Source organism: Lampetra planeri, chromosome 51 (assembly GCF_965212315.1).
Source record: "Lampetra planeri chromosome 51, kcLamPlan1.2.h2, whole genome shotgun sequence".
Classification (NCBI taxonomy): Eukaryota; Metazoa; Chordata; class Hyperoartia; order Petromyzontiformes; family Petromyzontidae; genus Lampetra; species Lampetra planeri.
Genome location: NC_136157.1, coordinates 7,923,811 through 7,943,312, shown reverse-complemented (window position 1 = coordinate 7,943,312; position 19,502 = coordinate 7,923,811). Strand labels below are relative to the sequence as shown.

The following is a 19,502-nucleotide window of genomic DNA, read 5'->3' as shown; positions in this document are numbered from 1 at the left end:
CTCACTCATTCATTCACCCATTCACCCACTCATTCACCCATTCACCCATTCACCCACCCACCCACTTACCCACCCACTCATTCACCCATTCAGTCACTTACCCACCCACTCATTCACCCACCCACTCATTCACTCATTCACCCATTCACCCACCCACTCACTCATTCACTTACCCACTTACCCACCCACTAATTCATTCACCCACTTATCCACCCACTAATTCATTCACTTACCCACTCACTCATTCACCCATTCAGTCACTCACCCACACACCCAACCACTCATCCACACACCCACTCACCCACCTACACACCCGGTGGAGTCCCAGTGCCGGAACATCACCATGCCACAGCTACGTGCGCCAGTCCTGCATCACTGATCCACCCGTCAACCACGGCCTAATCCCCTAATGATGCGGTCGGCTCGGTCCTAAAACTCACGGAGCACCGCATGGCCAGGCTACTGTGTTGGCGAGGAGAGAAAGAAAGGAGAGAGAAAGAGGAAACGATAGAGGGAGGGAGGGACAGAAAGAGAGCGAGGGAGCTCAATCCGGATGAATCATCTAGGGGAGCGGCGATGCCGTGTCCAATCACACCTGTAAGTAGAATAGTTTTTTACAAAATGTTTGACTATTTCAACAATTTTTCGATTTTGCCAGATAAGGCCCACTGAGCTATGCAGCTCCTTTTCAGAAGCGACCTGCCCACAAATGACAGCTCATCACGTGGAAATTTATCGCGGCCGAACACTCTCAACGCGTGATTCCAAATGTGGAGGGAAAAACCGGAGGGCCCGGAGAAAAATCCACGTGACGACGGGGAAAGAGACACGCAAACTCCAAATATACAGCAGCAGGCGTCAGGGTCGGGATCGAACCCACGGCCTCCAGGCGAGGCAGTTAACGTCTCCTAGCCACCGGACGCGTGAAGCAGGGTGATGCCCACTCCCTCGGCACGGGAGGAGAGCCTCAAGCCTCGCGTTCAGGGCAGCTGTAACGACTCGCGTGCCAATTTAAACACCGTTCATCAGGAAACACTTTAAAACGTAATTCTTATCAGGCCCCATGGTGTAAACAAATGCAATCTCCAACTCGTATTAGCCACTCCGGCCCCGCTAATTTACGTGCTATGAAGCAGGGCTAATGCCTCGAAACATCGCCAATTATATGTTTCCTTTTAGGGTCACGTTATCGATGAACGCGTCGACTGGTTTAGTTATCAGCGCTTGAGCGTGCGTGCAGGCAGGCATGTGGAGTGTTCCAGGACAATCCTCGAGTCGTGACGTCCGCTCTAAGTGCGTCCCGCGTCTTTGTCGGCCAGCGAGTCTGATGCTGGGCACGGATTAAGATGTCAGTGCTGCTGCCCCATCCCTCCCGGCGGCGAGCGCGCGTCGCTCCGTCGCTCCGTCGCTGCGCCCTCCCGCCGTGCCGCGCCTGCGCTCTTAAACGAGCTGTCAGCGATGATTAGAGGGATCAGAGTCGCCATCGGTGGGGGGGGAGGGCTCTGTCTGGGCAGCGCTCGAGGATAGAAGGAATTTTGTAAGAATTTTTTTGTTACGGATGCCGCGCGTGCGTGTGTTTTCGTGTTTTCCCAGCGAACGTCCGCTCGAGAGGGCCGGGACTCCCAATCGGCGTCTTCACCGAAATCGTTGAAAGGTGAAAATGGAAGCACCAGGGCGGAGACCTCCGCACGCGGGGAAGGCGTGGGGAATCGTCGCGCCCCTAACTAAAAAAACTGTGATCAAGGTCACAGTGAGGTCACTGTGACCTTGATCTTAAGTCTGAACTCTGCACGCAAATACATTTGAACCGAACGAAATGCGTGTGTGCGAGTGTTTTCCCGGGCCTCTTCTTCCCACCGTGTCCACATTCACGGACTAATGTACGCTGAACTTCTTTCGCACCGTAGGCAGCTAACCGTGCTAATTGGAGGTGCGGGGGGATGACAATAAACTATACGCAACAAAAAGAAGTGAGAAAATAAGTTTTCAATCTTGATTTAAAAGTGCGTCGCTCGAGTGGCTTCCTCATTGGCTGCTGCCTGCTGCTCCTCTCGCCCTCACTCCCACCCCCTGAGCCACCATCTCCACCTCCACCTCACAGGCCCCTCACACCCTGGTCCATCACTTCTAACCACCTCCAGCTAGGCCCCGAGCCTCGCGGTCTCCACGTCCATCGCCTCCCTTCTTGTGCCGTTGGCCCCAGAGGCCGGGAGGCCGGGAGGCCGGGAGGCCGACGTTCGGTCGCCGCGTCCAAGAAGAAGGCCAAAGCGACCGGGTCTCGGCTCGTCCCCATCTCTTCAATTCCTCCCCTCCCCCCACGCCCCCCACAAGATTCGGCAGTTCAAGCGAGCCGGACTCTCACGGCAATTTGAACTCGCACCGCACCGCCACCACGCGGCACTCGTGACTCAAGACGCGCGAGGAGATGTCAACTACCTCGCCTGCTATACAAGAGGTCGTGGGTTCGATACCGATCCTGACGTCTGTATATTTGGAGTTTGCGTCTCTCTCTCTCACCCCGTGATCACGTGGATTTTTCTCCGGGTCCTCCGGTTTTTCCCTCCACCTTCATAATCAACGCACTATAAATGTCCACGTGGTGATGAGCCACTTCATTAAGCGATAATTTGTGGTCGCTTCTGAAAAAGAGCAATACAGCTCAGTGAGCCTTACTTGGTAAAATAAATAAATAAAAAATTAAAGAGGAGGAACTTGGCAGAAACGCAGCCTATTATATAATTTAAATTTTTAAGGCCACGGTGTAATGGACGGACGTGCTCACCGCACAGCAGACGGGAGTGGTTATTGTCATTTGATCAAACCGAGACGCGGGTCGTGTTTCAACGTGGTGGCTTGGGAAATGTTTCTGTCCCGTAATTGCCCCGTTGGCACACCTGTGTTAAGCCTCGTTTTTTATGCTTGTTTGTTTATTTGCGGTGCACAGGCAAACGACCTTTAGATGTGAACCTGGTCACACAAAGGAAACCTGGTTACAGCAGCAGCAACAACAACAACACCCCATCGCAAACAATCGCACAAACACACGGGCGACCACCTTTTGCCCATCCCGGCTGCCCTAAAACGCTGCCAGCGCTGAAAGGAAAAACGAAAAACAGCCGAGGGAACTTTCCATCTCGAGTCCGAGGGGGAGCTGGGGGGGGGGGCATCGGTCCCAAGCTCGCGAGCCCAGGAAGCGCCTCACCCAACGGGGGGGGGGGGGGGGGCCCTGGCCAAGCGGATCGGAGCCAGCGAGGCCCCCCGCCAGGCGCGCAAGGGGGGCGGCGGTCCGGGGGGGGGGGGCACGGATCCCTCTCGTTCCCTTTCTCCGCGCCCTCGTGCAATGGAAACACCCAGGCGCGAGTAAACCCGAGCAGGGTGCAGCAGCAGCATGTTGCGTCAGTGCTGCCGGGCTAAGAATGGGCGCATTGAGCTCCCCCACAGCCCAGCACAGAGAGAGGCAGTGTGGTGAAGCTGCCCGCCCGCCCGCCCGCGAACCCCTTCTGGCGGCAACACAGAGGAGGCCTTTGATGGGGTTGAAAGCGCAGCTCCACACCCCCCCCACACACACCCCCACCGGTATAGAGCCCCCCCCCCAACCTCGTCCTTGCCCAGTGGCTCTCCTACTCATGGGCCCATCCACGCACACCTCTTGTCCACACACACACACACGGACAAAGATAAAGATTCCCCTTATAGCCTTTAACAGGGTGTTGGGGCAAGTGCTGTTAGCGCTGGCAGGCCACACGTGCACACTCACACTCACACGTGCACACTCACACGTGCACACTCACACGTGCACACTCACACACACACGTGCACACTCACACGTGCACACTCACACGTGCACACTCACACGTGCACACTCACACGTGCGCACTCACACGTGCACACGTGCACACTCACACGTGCACACTCACACTCACACGTGCACACTCACACGTACACACTCACACGTGCACTCACACGTGCACACTCACACACACACACTCACACGTGCACTCACACGTGCACACTCACACTCACACACACTCACACGTGCACTCACACGTGCACACTCACACTCACACGTGCACACTCACACGTACACACTCACACGTGCACTCACACGTGCACACTCACACGTGCACACTCACACACACACACTCACACGTGCACTCACACGTGCACCCTCACACACTCACACGTGCACACTCACACGTGCACCCTCACACGCGCACACACACACACTCACACGTGACACTCACACGTGCACACTCACACTCACACGTGCACACTCACACACAGATGACACTCGAGTCCAAAGGGCTGACCGATGACCTTTAACGGTCGTTGGACTGGAGAACCAACATGGCCACCCCCCTCAACTCACCACCCCCTCAACTCACCACCCCCTTAATCACCATCCCCTCACTCACCACCCCCCTCACTCACCACCCCCTCACTCACCACCCCCCTCACTCACTACGCCCTCACTCACCATCCCCTCACTCCCACCCCTCACTCACCACCCCCCTCACTCACCACCCCCTCACTCACCACCCCCCTCACTCACCACCTCCTCACTCACCACCCTCTCACTCACCACTCCTCACTCACCACCCCTCACTCACCACCCCCTCACCACCCCCCTCACTCACCACCGCCTCACTTCCACCCCTCACTCACCACCCCCCTCACTCACCACCCCCTCACTATCCCCCTCACTACCTCCCCTCACCACCACCCTCACTACCCCCCCTCACCACCACCCTCACCCCCAACACGGCCTAGAACGTCAGCTCCGATCACGTCTCCACGTCAAGATGAACCTCGCTGCCGCCCGTCCATCTGAGAACGGCGCAGATGAAGTCGCGTGTCACGTGACCGGCGTCTTCAGAGGCGCTGCCTCTCAGGGTCCCCCACTCGCAGGAGCGAGGAGCCCTCAAACAATTGCGGGTCGCCAGCGAATGTTGACAGGAGCACTCGCAATTGTGTCGCTGGCCCCGTATAACACCAGAATGCAATAGCCCGCAGACTCTTACGTGGCGTCGTTCTGGAGCATTGTTTAATGAATAGACCTCGGTCTGTCCACGTGGACATCAGCAATGTTACCCAGCAGCATGGAGAGGCCAGACTCGGCTTGAGAGGCTGACGAGTCCTCTGGAAGGTCAAAAGCTGTTGAGCATTTTTCTCGCTTAAAACAAATTCCGCTGGGGCAGGGGTCGTCAATCACAACAACAACAAGAGACATTTGTTTCGAATTCGATACGAAAACAACAACTCAATATTTCAATGTTGATTTGAAGCTTTCGTGATTGCAGCAATCCATAATCTTTGGTTCTTTCGGTAAAGTCACAAAATGAAATATTTCAAGAGCGGCAAATGCCACGCGGTGGGTACGAGGCGGTGGCCATCCTCGATCAATGACGTCACAAAGCAGCAGCCCTCAACTGGACTCCCATGGTGAACTGCACCCCCATGGTGAACTGGACTCCCATGGTAAACTGAACTCCCATGGTGAACTGGACTCCCATGGTGAACTGGACTCCCACGGTAAACTGGACTCCCATGGTGAACTGGACTCCCATGGTAAACTGCACCCCCATGGTGAACTGGACTCCCATGGTAAACTGAACTCCCATGGTGAACTGGACTCCCACGGTGAACTGGACTCCCATGGTAAACTGCACCCCCATGATGAACTGGACTCCCATGGTAAACTGAACTCCCATGGTGAACTGGACTCCCAAGGTGAACTAGACTCCCATGGTAAACTGCACCCCCATGGTGAACTGGACGTCCATGGTAAACTGAACTCCCATGGTGAACTGGACTCCCACGGTGAACTGGACTCCCATGGTGAACTGGACTCCCACGGTGAACTGGACTCCCATGGTGAACTGAACTCCCATGGTGAACTAGACTCCCATGGTAAACTGAACTCCCATGGTCAGGGGTGGGCAACCCACATAACAGGAAGGGTCATTGTGTTTTATTTATTTCAGAGAGCCATGCTCTGCAGTCCTTAAAGAGCCACCGCACGCGGCCCAGAGCCGCAGGTTGGCGACCCCTGCACGAGACAATATTGTTCTTGAAAGCCCCAAGCTGATGAACTAAAACATTGTCTGTTTTACATATATATATAGACATGGCCTGTCACTTGATTTCTTACCCTAATGCTCCACAATAAACACGCGCCCAGTTGTTTACGCTCGTCCGCAGTGACCCGTGTCTCTGTTGCACAAGTGACAGTAAATATCCACGGACTCCCTTTCACCGTGACACAAGGAACATTGACTGGAGTCATTCAGCCCTGCGTACGCTTTGGCTGATGGCCACTGGACTCTGTCATCCTTCTTGGTAAACACGCAACACACACGCACACATGCGCGTGTGTGTGTGCGTTAAGTAACCTTGCCGTGCACAGTAGTTTCCGGGTAAACACAACAACAACAACAACAACAGCAAGCTGGGCATGCAGACCCTGGCAAGTGCAGACCCTGGCAAGAGCAGACCCTGGGTGGTGCAGGCCTTGCAAAGTGCAGTCTTCTTACCAAAGGCCACCTTGGAGAGAGGCCTTTGCAATAGCGCAGTCAGATCGCAATGAATGATTGATTCCACATGCTAGCTGTGCTCACACGTGGTACGTAAAGGACAGCGTTGATCCTCTCCATTTGAAACAACGAATCTGAGAGTGCCAAAGAGTTCCAGAACACCTAGGACGAATTATTGTTCTTTGGAAAATTACGTTAGAAAGTGTCGCTCACTTCGCGTTCAGCGCGGATGCAGAACACGTGGCCACGCCGAGAGCGGACAGACGCGAGAGAGAAGCAGCACTCCACGTACGTCGGCGGAGGACGTTACTCAGAACCACGTTTCTCAGGACCAATCAGCAACGTTGCTTCAGGGGTCACTGAAGCGTGACCCTGCCCGCACGAGCATCGTGACCCAGCCCGCACGGGCATGACCCTCGTGAGCAGGCAATGGCGAGGATGCCACCTTCCCGTTAGGTTCCGATTCCTGAACATTTGCGGACTGCAAAATAACGCTGACGCAGCCCCGATGAAGACTGCAGCTGTTTGCTTGAAGTGGTCTGAGGCAGCCTCAATAGGTGAGGCCTCAACATCATTATTATTATTATTTATGCTAGTATACCCAGGGTACCCTCACCGAGCCTCTTTGTCAGGGGGGGTCCTGCCAAGTTTTGCTGCCGTGTGTCATTCCAAGCGAGTCCATTTGCAGGTCATTTTCAGCATGGGGGATGTTTGGCCAATACCAGTTAGAGAGGTGTTCTTGTGTGTGTCTAGTTTGTCGTCCTTCCCCCGCACCTGCGATGAGCACGGTTGGCTACGTAGGGTGCGAAAGAAGTTCAACATATGCTGTCTGGGCTCTCTGTTATTGGAGTAAAGTGTAGAATCCGAAGGAAACTCACGTGGAACAAGGGGGAGAACATACAAACTCCGGCGTCGGAGTTGGGAATCGAACCCAGGCCCTTGTTGCTGCGAGGCGCTCGTGCCACCAACGGCACTGCCATCAGCTTGCCAAGCGGCACGCCACCAAACCAGTGGCACGGGCACGGCACGCGGAGTGAGCGGGCGCAGCGACGCGCACATCTTGAGCCGGGAGCGCCGCTGGATCTAGTCCAATCCCTCTTCTGAGTAACTTTCTGGGGAACATCTGTGCTCTGATGGTCCGCTGATTGCGGTGTTTGGCAGCGGAGGAGGAGAGCTCTGCGATGCACGCGTCTGAAGTTCGGCAGCAATAAGTTTATAAATACGAACCTCACGGAGAAACAAATCGTCGCACTGGAGCAAATCGCGCGCTCGCGCGCACCCGAAGATCCGCATTCCGCGACTTCTCGAGGAATGCCGAGGGAAGGGAACGTTTTGGGGCGACGTCTGAACGTTTGTTTTTGACGTCCAGTCCATCACGAAGGCGCCGCGCTGATCACGCGACACGGCCTGGGCTGAATAACGACACCGTTTTGGGTCTGCCGCAAAACCGGCTCGCGCTCAGATGATGGATCAAGAGCATCTGCCCGTCAACTGCTTCCACGTCCACTGCGAGCAGACGGTGCGCAGTAGTAGCAGCAGTAGCATTATTATTGTGGTTAATAACAAACCGCAGTGATAACCAGGGCAGCCGCTGAATCCTAACCGTGAAAATCTGCAACGAGTGGTGAACGCAGCGCTACTGCTGGGCCACGTGACTGCCCCTTGAGTAGTGGGTCTTGAGCTTCGCGTCAACGAGACCGATGAGTGTCATTCGCTAAACTCGCCAGGACCAGGAGTTGGAAGAGAAGTCGACGATACTCAACGCAAAGTTTCCCCCACGCGGAAGCGTCGCCGCGTCCCAAGGCTTTGCCAGCTGAAACTGGGCTGGATTCTACGTGTCTGTGCACGCGTGTGCGTGCGCGTCCCTGCGCCGGAGACGCACACGCGCACGTAAAAGTCCGGCTTGCTAGCGTGAGCGCCATTGCCTCCTTCTCCCTTCCAGAGCTCACGAGAGCGGCATCGGACGCAGCGGCCGGCTCGCGACCCCCTCCGTCGTACGCACCTCCGATCGGCGCGGTCGGCTGCGTACGGTGCGAAAGAGGTTCAGTGTACGCCCGTGCACCCTCCGAGACGCGCCGGCGAATTGCAGAGCGCCGCCAACAGCACAGAGCCCATCTCAGCATCTCAGCAGCGCCTCGCCAGGAGTCGTGGTGTCATGTCGCGTGCTCTCGGCACGGGGCCGGGAGCGCAAGCGAGGGCTTGTGGGTTGGCGTGCGGTGCTGCGGAGTGTGCTGTGGCATAGTGCAGTGCGGCGTGTTGTTGTACGGGGTGTTGTTGTACGGGGTGTTGTTGTGTAGGGTGTTGTTGTGTGGGGTGTTGTTGTGCGGTTCGCTGGCGTGCTGTGTTTACGTTGAACTTCTTTCGTACCGTACGTAGGCAACGGTGCTAATCGGAGGTGGGGAGGGGGAAAACAAACTGCGGTGCAATACGGCGCAGTGCTGTGCTCCTTGGAACAGCACGGCGGCGTACCGCGGTGCGGTGCGGTGCGTCGTACCGTGCACGGAGGTGACGGTGCGGGACAGCAGGAAGCGGAGCGGCGAGCTGGACGTCTGCAGCAGCTGCTGGGCGTCGCGGGCGCCGGCCGCCGCGAAGGCGTCCTCCATGCGGCGCGTGCAGCACGAGGCGCCGCGCACGCTGCACACCTGCAGCTCCGCACCTGCACGCGGCGGGCGGCACGTTCAGTCAGCTCTCCCACAACGCGAATTGGATATCGCGCGATCAATGTCTTTCGCGGAACGCATTTTTTTTATGACGCGGGTGGGAATTGGCTGCGACGCGATCGAGCGAACGGAGCTACGTCGCAGCGAGTAGGAACGTGGCGGTCGTACGGCCGCTTCGGAGTAGCACCACACAAGGCATTGGCACGCTGCTGGATGCTGCGAGATGCTACCCGCGCGCCTCAGACCACTGGGCTGTACAGATCTTTTTTAGAAGCGACCAGGCCACAAATGAGAGCTGGACAAAGCGGCTTAGCACGCGTGGGAATTTGTAGCAGCCCATGACTCTAAACGCAAGTTGATTCTAAATGTGGAGAGAAGAACCGGAGGACGTGGAAAAACATCCACGCGACCACGGGGAGAGAGACAAACAAACTACAAATATACAGGCGTCGCCAGGGTCGGGATCGAACCCACGACCTGCTGCATACCAGGCGAGGTAGTTAACATCTCGCCACCGTGACAGATGTATCTGGCCCAGGAGCTGTCCTCTCTCTTCCCTACTGTGAAGGGCACAGGCTCGCTCTTCCAAGCGTGACAGCTGGAGATTGGTGACATCTGGAGAAGAACGTGTGCCGTGAATCAGGACGCAGCGGCACCCAAGGGACACGCGTCTAGAGTATTAGGCTGCTATGAATGTCCACGTGATGATAAGCCACTTCGTTGGGCCATCATTTGTGGCCAGGTCGTTTCTGAAAAAACGCTACGTAGCTCAGTGGGCCTTACCTGGTAAAATACAAAGACAAACAACGCTTTATAGTTTTAATAATTTATAGGCTAAATAGGCTACACCTGTTCACGTGTCATCGGGGCCAAAATGGGCGTCGTGAACTTCAGAGCCCAAATGTGAAAGTCAACGAGGCACCATCGGGGCCCTCTGGCCCTTGTGCGTGGGCAGGTGCGTGCTCATGAATATTCATGAGCTCACGGGGTGGGGGGCGGAGGGGGGGTGGCGGAGTTGGGGGGGACGAGGAGGGGGTGGGGGCGGAGGTGGCGGGGGGCGGAGGGGGAAGGACCTTCAAGCGCAGCCTCTCACTCACACAGCGCCCGAGGTTTGCGAATCGCTGATTGGCCGGTGACGTGGCCGAGCGCGAGCGCGTTCGCCTTTTGGCATCGTTCTCTGGGCTGCCGCTGGCGGTGGGACGAGGCCATCAGGGAGGCCGCTGCTGTCTCTGCTGTAGGCCAATCAGCTTCAGGGACAATGCCCAGATAGTAGCAGAGCCACGTGCTTGTTTGCGTGTTAACCCCAAGTGATGTGTGTAGTTAACGCAGTATGTTGTTCCTCGTTGGAGTGTCTCTATTTGGTGTTTGAACATCTCAACGCCTCTTGCTTTGTTGCCAGAAAGGGTCAAACGTATTGTGAAGGTGCGCGGTGTGAAACGTTTCAGGCCACCACCCTACAGAAGGGCGTCTGTTTGCTCCAGCGGCTGCGAAAGGTCACGTGGTGTCGCGCGTCAGTGAGTGGCCCTTCGTGCGCACGCCGTCGGCGTCCAAATGTCTCCAAAACTTTGAAAAGCGACGCCTCAGCAAAATTACGCGATAGGAATTGCAGGTGGAGAGATCGTCACCACCACCCCATCACCCCCACCACCACCACTACCCCCATCACCACCACCCCATCACCACCACCCCATCCTGACCCCCACCACCACCCCATTGCGAAAAGTCGGCAGAGGACCCTCTCGTGAGGTGTCGTAATCATGAAACACAACTAAGTGGCTGAAGCAGAATGAAGTCTTTGACGGAATTAAAGGTCCCCTAATTGCAGTTCTCCTCCCGTGTGTAACTACACCCGGCTGTCCACTCCACACCTGCCCCCACCCTCCGCTTGCCCCCCCCCATGCACACACACGATGCCTCTGCGTTTCCTCAAGTCAATAAAACAACGCGTGAACGTGCAACACTTTCTACGCCGGACGAACAGCTGCACATGATTTTGTGCACCTTGCCACCGGAAAGAAAAAAAACATTAGAAACAATTTAAAACACATTACATTATAAAAGAAAAACCAATTACATTATAAAATTAAAGAACTATTACATTATAAAAAAAATGTAAACCCATTACATATTTTCAACCGCGTTTTCTAAGCACATTTGAGCCGAATACATTAGACATTTAACATGTCAGTGTTCTCCCACGGGCTAACACGCGTGCCATTGCCGTGGTTTGGATATTTAATAGGGACCCATTAGTGTCCAGGAAAGCACGAGTCTCAAGAAATACACTGGGATGTTTGGCCAGTGCCACCAATGAGTGCTTTGGCTTCACGCCGGAGGAGGCCGCAGAACCCGAAGGAAACCCATAACTTGGATGGCGGTCACCCATCCAAGAGTAGCGACTCTGACGACGACGACGACGACCACGTGGTGAGAGGCACTTTATGGGGACGCAGCCACGATACGGGGCCCGAGGCGTCGCGCCGTCTCCAGCTTGTCACTTCCTGCCAACGTCCCCACTCCTCCTCGTGCTTTCTCTCTCTCTCCCCTTTTAAATTCATCGGGTCCCTTTGCTGGAACCTTCTTGTTCTTGGGTTTCCCTGAGACAATCCCAGTCCTTCCCCTACAACGGATACTCTCTGTTCTCCGATCGATCTCGTTCAAACCTGATTCCTCTGATCCCTTTAAAAGTCTGTCTCCCGAACATTCAACGTGGAGGCCTCTTTCTACCAATCGGAGACCTTCGTTGATTTTCAAATAGCCGTGAGGCTGCGTATGGGCTTTGGGGATATTTTTCGGTCATTACCCAAGCACTCACCAGGCTCATGCCTGCTCAGCTTCTAAGGTCCAACAAGACTGGACGCATTCACTGCTATCTGGCTGCGAGCAAATACAAACCCTTTAGGGTGAAGAAAATAAACCCGCGCAGAGTGGAGCTGTGAACTCACCGACATCTTACCCCACAAACGAACGGGGATCATTCCCTTCCCGTCTCACAGCTCAACGGAGCTGTCACTCAAATCAGTCTCAGTGCCAAGCCACCGTCTCGGGCAGCAAGGCCACAGTCCACCAGCAGAGCAACATGGCAAGGGCTACATTGCTAATCTGGCGAAGGGAGCTTTGAAGAAAGTTGGAATTCTGCTGTCATATCTGTGATGGAGCACTCAGTTGCAACCCCACTGCACTCAATACAAGAGTATGGCAAGAGTCAGGGTGATGGATGATCCAGCACTCACTGATTCACTCCACTAACTCACGCGCTCACCGGCGATCAGTCGCCGCCGTTTCACTCATCTATCGCAACTACTGCCACGGTGACTGCTGCCGAGAATTTCACTAATTGATTTCCCCACCCGTGTTGAGGACTCGGTCTAGCAGACACTGACTGGGTTGTCTCGCCCACACTGTGTTTAACTACCACGCTGCAGATCCCCACTCACCCACCCACCCACTCATCCACTCATCACACTGCAGATCACAATAACACTCATCCAATTATTCACCCACCCACTCACCCACCCACCCACTCACCCACTCACCACACTGCAGGTCACAACAACACACTCACCCACTCACCCACTCACTCACCACATTGCATGTCACAACAACACACTCACCCACTCACCCACCCACTCACCACACTGCAGGTCACAACAACACACTCACCCACTCACCCACTCACTCATTCACCCACCCACCCACTCCCCCACTCATCACACTGCAGGTCACAACAACACACTCACCCACTCACTCACCACACTGCATGTCACAACAACACACTCACCCACTCACCCACCCACTCACCACACTGCAGGTCACAACAACACACTCAATCACTCACCCACTCACTCACCACACTGCATGTCACAACAACACACTCACCCACTCACCCACTCACTCACCACACTGCAGGTCACAACAACACACTCACCCACTCACCCACTCACTCACCCACTCACCCACTCACCCACCCACTCATCACACTGCAGGTCACAACACTCCTCTTTCTGCTTCTTCCGTCGCACCGATCGACTTTGGAATTCCACCTTTTCCCGAAGCTCGTACACTGATCACCTTGCTCAATACAATGCACGTGTTGTTCCACTCTTCTCTATTACAACTTTTCCGATCCCGCACCCGCTGTGCAGTCAACACCGACCACCAGTCCCAAACAAAGTTTTCATCAGCGTCGTATGAATGAGCTCTTCCCATCCTCGCAGCAGCGGCTTTTGACTAACCACGGAACAAAGACGGCGGTCACTGCATCGCACGGCGCTTTCAGATGCACTTCTGTGGCCGTCTGGAATGCTCTTCCTTACGATATTAGGACTGTGGCCGCGTTGAAGCTTCCGTCAGAAAGGCAGGAATCTGGGGGGTAACCCGAGCCTGTAGATATGTACACAGACCAGGCTAGACACAAAGACAAAGACACCCTCCCCCACCACCGTGTAGCCTCGACAAACTGTAGGGGCAAGTGCTGTTAGCGAGTAGCGCCTATGAAGGCCGGCACAGCACACGAGGGGGTGGGTGGCCAGCCCAATGCCCGGTCGCCTTTGTCTCCCCAGTGGCGATGTTTACACGCTGCTCCAGGAACTGGTTTGAGGCTGAGTTGACCTAGGGGAGATCCAGGACCGGTTCAGATAATCGTCAGTTGGTGTTGGCCCTGAGCGAGAGTTGAACTCGGGCCCGCCCCGGGTTCGTCGCGCTAACCGCTACACTGCCGCTCCCCACACTAAACACACAAACACAAACACACGCACGCACGCCCCGTCACGCACACCTGCACAGACAAAGGCCCGGACGGACTTGCTGGGCAAGTGCTGCGTTCGGCAGACGCCTTCTCGAGTGAGAGTGAGACACGTGGCGGTGGAGAGCGAGACTCTCATGCGCTCTCAGGAACAGAGACATTGAGAGGGAATAAGCAGCGATAGATAAATGTTGTAATCTGCAAGTGTGGTGGTTGGGTGGGTGAGTGAGTTGGTGAGTGAATGGTGAGTTATTAAATGGGTGAGGGGATGGGTGAGTCAGTGTTTGAGTGAGTGAGTGAGTGGGTAATTGAGTCAGCCAGTGCATGAATAGGTGAGTGGGTGGGGGGAGTGGGTGAGTGAGTGAGTGCGTGTGTGGGTGAGTGAGTGTGTGAATCGGCCTGTGAATGAGTGTGAGAGTGAGTGGGTGAGTGAGTGGGTGAGTGAGTGAGTGAATAAATGAATCGGCGTGTGAATGGGTGTGAGAGTGAGTGGGTGAGTTAGTGGATGAGTGAGGGAATGGGTGTGAGTGAGTGGGTGAATGAGTGAATGGGTGTGAGAATGAGTGGGTGAGTGAGTGAATGAGTGAATAGGCGTGTGAATGGGTGTGAGAGTGAGTGGGTGAGTGAGTGGGTGAGTGAGTGGTTGTTGCGCGTGATGGCTTCACGCAGTGTGGCTGAGAAGAGACAGTCGCTTTTCTGCGAGCCCGCGTCCTCGAAATGCCGTGACGTGTCCCACTGTCTCCGCCGCCACGCGAACGATCGCTTCGTGCGGTGTTCCCAGAACATCCCTCCGCGTGGAACCCCAACGCCGTCGCCCTCCCCCCGTGTCAGGGTCACCGCCAGTGACCCCGTTCACCCGCGCGCGCTCACGCGCCAGAGTCGAGCCGTGACAAAGCCTCGTCCCGCTGATGATTTGGGTCGCTGCCCGTGAACTCATCGGCCCCGGCGACGAGGGCGCGTGCCTCCTTCCTCAGAGGTCGCAACCGGGTACCTGATACCCGTACCCTACCCGATACCCGGCTACACGGGTACGGGTAGGCCGTGAGTCACTGGTGAGTAACCGTTTGTTACTCATTTCCCAACGTCTTGTCTCTTCTCACAATTCAAGTTCCTAGAATCAACCCACCCGCGCCTGCAGCATGGCTTCATCCCAGAGGTTGAAATCAGGTACCCGATACCCGTACCCTATCCGTACCCGGCCGGGTACGGGTACGGGTAGGGTACGGGTACGGCCGGGTACGGGTACCCGTTTGCGACCCTGGTGCGGCCGGGTACGGGTACGGGTAAGGAATCAAAACCCGTTTGCGACCTCTGCGCCTCCTCCTCCCCCTGGGATGGCGCCGGTGGCTACCGGCCGCGATGCAGCGACCCGCGGAGCCGGCGGAGAGACCGGGGTCGGTGGGTGGCACGGGCCCTGTGGGGCCGCCGACTCGCCTCTGTCGGCTCCGTCTGAATGGGATGGGAGGCGCTGTGGCGGCTTTCTCCGGGCGCTCCGCACACCTCGTGACTCAATAGAGATCGTATTCTATGGGTCTTCGGTGAAGCCACGGAGGTAGAAAAATAATAAAATCATCACGACGTTTCCATCGCAACAGGAGCAATCCTCTCTCACCTGAAGACGAGTGGTCGTGTTGCGATCGAAACGTCGTGATATTTTTTTTATAATTGTTCTATCTACGTGGCTTTACCGAAAGACCCATAGAATATGTATTTCTCCAGTCACGAAAGCTTTAAGTAAATATTTAATAGAGATTCTTAACGGTACTTCGGATACATTCCTCCCGCTTAACCGGCCGAACGCAGCTCAATGTAGACGCGCTTCCCAGGCCTGTCACGAATAAAGGCGCTGTGTGTCACAGATGGATGGAGTCTGCGAGTAGGGAGTGCGATGTTGCTGCGGTGTAAGTCCAAGCGAGTAACTTGCAGAGCGATTTTGCAAACGTGGTGCCATGCCACGCAGTGGCCTCCTCGTTTTGACTCTTTGACGTCCACCGACTGAAGCAGACGGGCCACAGCACTTTGCGTGCACGATTACACGGAGTGATAACCAGGGCGGCCTGCCGGATTACCACCGCTAGCCTCTGCAACAAACGGCGAGCGCCTCTATCGCTCCGGCATCACTCCAGCGCCTCCCCGCCCCGTGAGCTCTGTTGATTTAACTCGCCGTCGCACGCAATGTCACTTCGACGGCGCGGCACGACTCTCCAGGCGCAGCACTGCCTCTCAAACACGCGGTGCACTGAAGTATGGAATGCGCGAGTGCTTCTCTTTCTCATTGCCCCCCCCCACCCCTAAATTTGCAGCGGCAAAATGTGAAAGGAAATATGCCGCGAGTTTCCCTTTAGTACCAACGTTGATTTTAGCTCTGAGCTTTTGCCTGCACCCCCCCCACACTGCGTCTGTACACACACACACAAGACAAAGATCCCCTGTGCAGCCTGCGCAGGCTGTTGGGGAAAGTGCTGTTAGCGAGTAGCACCTATGAGGGTGTTGGTGTAACCAGCACCACGGCCGGCCGCCTTTGTCTGTCCCGGTACTGATGCTTACACACACACACGCCTCACCAGGTGTAGTACTCACTTAAGGCCGAGTCGACCTTGGGGAGGCCCAGTACCGGTTTTAAATATCCGCCGTGATTGGCAATAGAACTCGAGACTCCAGGTTCATCGGCGCAGTGCGCTAAAACCACCACACTACCACTCCCCAAATAGAGACAAAGCTTCCCCTTGCAGCCTCAACAGAGTGTTGAGCAAAGTGCTGTTGGCAAGTAGCGCCTATGAACACGAGGGTGTGGGTGGCCAACACCACGCCCGGTCGCCTTTGTCTCCCCACAGTGGCGATGTTCACACACCGCATCAAGTACTCATTTGAGGCTGAGTCGACCTAGGGGAGGCCCAGGACCGGTTCCGATCATCGTCACCGGTGTTGGCCGTGAGCGGGAATCGAACTCGGGGTCGCCGGGTTCGTAGCGCGGCGCGCTAACCGCCGCGCCACCGCTCCCCGCTCACACGCACGTGAAGATTGATGCACGCACGGGGCGCGTGCGCCTTGTGCGATCACACACAACGCAGAGTGCCGCGGATGTGAACACGAGCCTCGCGACGCTGTTGCAAGAGGTTCGCGGTTCGACTCCAGCGGCCACCCCTGGTTATTACTGCGGTGCGTAATCACCGTAGCAGCAGCATCAGCAGTCGTAGTAGTAATCATTGCAACGCGCGTCGTCTGCTTCACAGTGACCGCGAAAAGACGCTCAGAGGTCAGTCGCAATAGGAGGCCAAATTAGCCAAGTCCAAAAGTGACGACGCTGCAATTGACTCGGCTGGGATGATACACAAAGCGCAGCAATCATTACCCACTCCCCTGCCAGCCCCCTTACTGGCAGACGGATGGTTGTGTGCAGGCGATGCGCTGAGTCACCTTTGTGTTGTGTTCCTGACTCGTGTCAATGCCACGTTCTCTCTCTCTCTGTCCTGCTCTCTTGACTTCTGACCCCTGTTAAAACTAAATCAACTTGAACTACACATCTGGGAGGAACTAACTAACGCACTGAACTTTTTAAAATTTTATTTTACCAGGTAAGCGCCACTGAGCTATTAGTCCTTCTTCAGAAGCGATCTGGCGATCGCAATGATATCTGCACGAAGTGGCTTATCATCATCACCACGTGGGAATGTCGAGCAGCAGCCAAACACTCTCAGCGCGTGACGTCGATTCTAAATGTGGAGGGGGAAACCGGAGGACCCGGAGAAAAATCCACGCGACCACGGGGAGAGAGAGAGAGACACGCAAACTCCAAATATACAGCAGCAGGCGTCAGGGTCGGGATCAAACCCACGACCTCCTGTACACCAGGCGAGGTAGTTAACATCTCATAGCCACCGTGATGATGATGATGATGAGAGAGAGACACGCAAACTCTAAATACACAGCAGCAGGCGTCCGGGTCGGTATCGAACCCACGACCTCCTGTACACCAGGCGAGGTAGTTAACATCTCCGGGCCACCACGGCGCCAAGCTGCTACTCAAATTCACTATCGGATGAGTCCAACCTAAAGCGCTCGGAACAAACTCTGCCCATCCGTCAACGCCACAGTCACGCCTCGCTCGAGCGAGCAGATGCCTTCCTGGAGCTTCGTTCGCACTTTGAAACTTGGTATATTGAATAACGTATACACATTGGCACCATGAGGATGCCTTCCCAGCCTTCGTAACTTACCATGTCATACTGCAAACACAGTAACTTATAAATTCATATTGTAAACAACGACAATTTATATTGAAAATAACATTCTATTTTATACTGTACAGTATTAAAATAAAAAATGGCACTAATAAAAGAAACAGCGAAGAAACCTAATTTTATTCTTATATATGTAGTGTAGTAACTCGGCGGGAGACGACTTCACGGGTAACACACTCTTTATTTTATCAAACTTGGTTACAGGTGACTAACACCTACTTTGTATCTCGGGTGACAAACACCCACTTAGCTACTTGGCGACTAACGCCCACTGAGCTACTCGGATGACCAACATCCACTTAGTACTCGGGTGACAACCACCCACTTAGCTACTTGGCGACTAACGCCCACTGAGCTACTCGGATGACCAACATCCACTTAGCTACTCGGCGACTAACTCTTCAGCTCCGTCTTCGGGTCTTCAACTGGGTAACTCTCCCCGAGTGCTCTCGCGCGTCCCCCTTTATACCCCACCTGCGGACGTCGCTGCGAGCACCCACTTATTCGACCAATCGCCGGGCGCTGGCTACGATCCTCTTTTCCCACATCTCATCGTGCCTCACCACTCACTCCGCGCCGCCCCGTCATCTGTCACTCCCGGCGCGCGCGTCCACACCACGCCCACAACGCGTGCCCAACCCCGCACCCCGCGCCGCCCCGTGATCCATCACTGTCACAGTCGGCGCACGTCAATACCACCACTACATCACCCCCTACCACATAGCTCGCAGCCGCCCCGGCTGCTATAAAAATATACAAACCCCCCCTGTGTGCCCCGTAACACAACACAACAACAAGAACAACAACTAAGCTAACAACACAACACGACGCGAACACTACCATCCGCAACCCTCAACCAATGCCACCGCGACAATAGAACAATATATACAAACCGGCGAGTGACAATAGCAATGTGTATACAAAAAAAATAAATGGAAATTTTTTTTTTTCTTTCGACTCGTGCAGTGTCCCCTTTTCTTCCGAGCGTCCCTACAACGGGACATTACCCCGGCAGAGGGGAACACCGGGCGAGCTCGGTGTAGAGCAAAAAAACCGTCTTCATGAAAATTGTTGAGACCTAGCCCGAGTCCGCCTTGCCGGTCCGTCGTACGGCACCAGACGCGGTTGAACGTCCGGTGGTGCCGGCGGTTCAGGAAGACATCGGCCAGGCACCGAGGACTCGTGCGTGCCCCGGGGTTCAGGCTCTCGACGGTCAGCAGCCGTCAAGCCCGAGGCACCTGGGGGTGGGTCAGGTGGAGACACGTGAGGATCAGCCTGCGACACCTCCCTCCCCGAGTCGACGGTCACATCACACGCCCGGTCG

The 19,502-nt window shown here is 55.4% G+C and overlaps 1 protein-coding gene across 1 annotated transcript in view; it reads right to left on the bottom strand.

The window, feature by feature from the left end:
• Positions 1-19,502, bottom strand: part of LOC144734473 (glypican-5-like) — a 74,314-nt gene that overhangs the window by 44,561 nt on the left and 10,251 nt on the right. Inside the window, exon 2 of the mRNA XM_078616673.1 lies at positions 9,028-9,189. Within this exon, the coding sequence (XP_078472799.1) occupies positions 9,028-9,189 (162 nt within the window). The remainder of the gene's footprint in view (positions 1-9,027; positions 9,190-19,502) is intronic.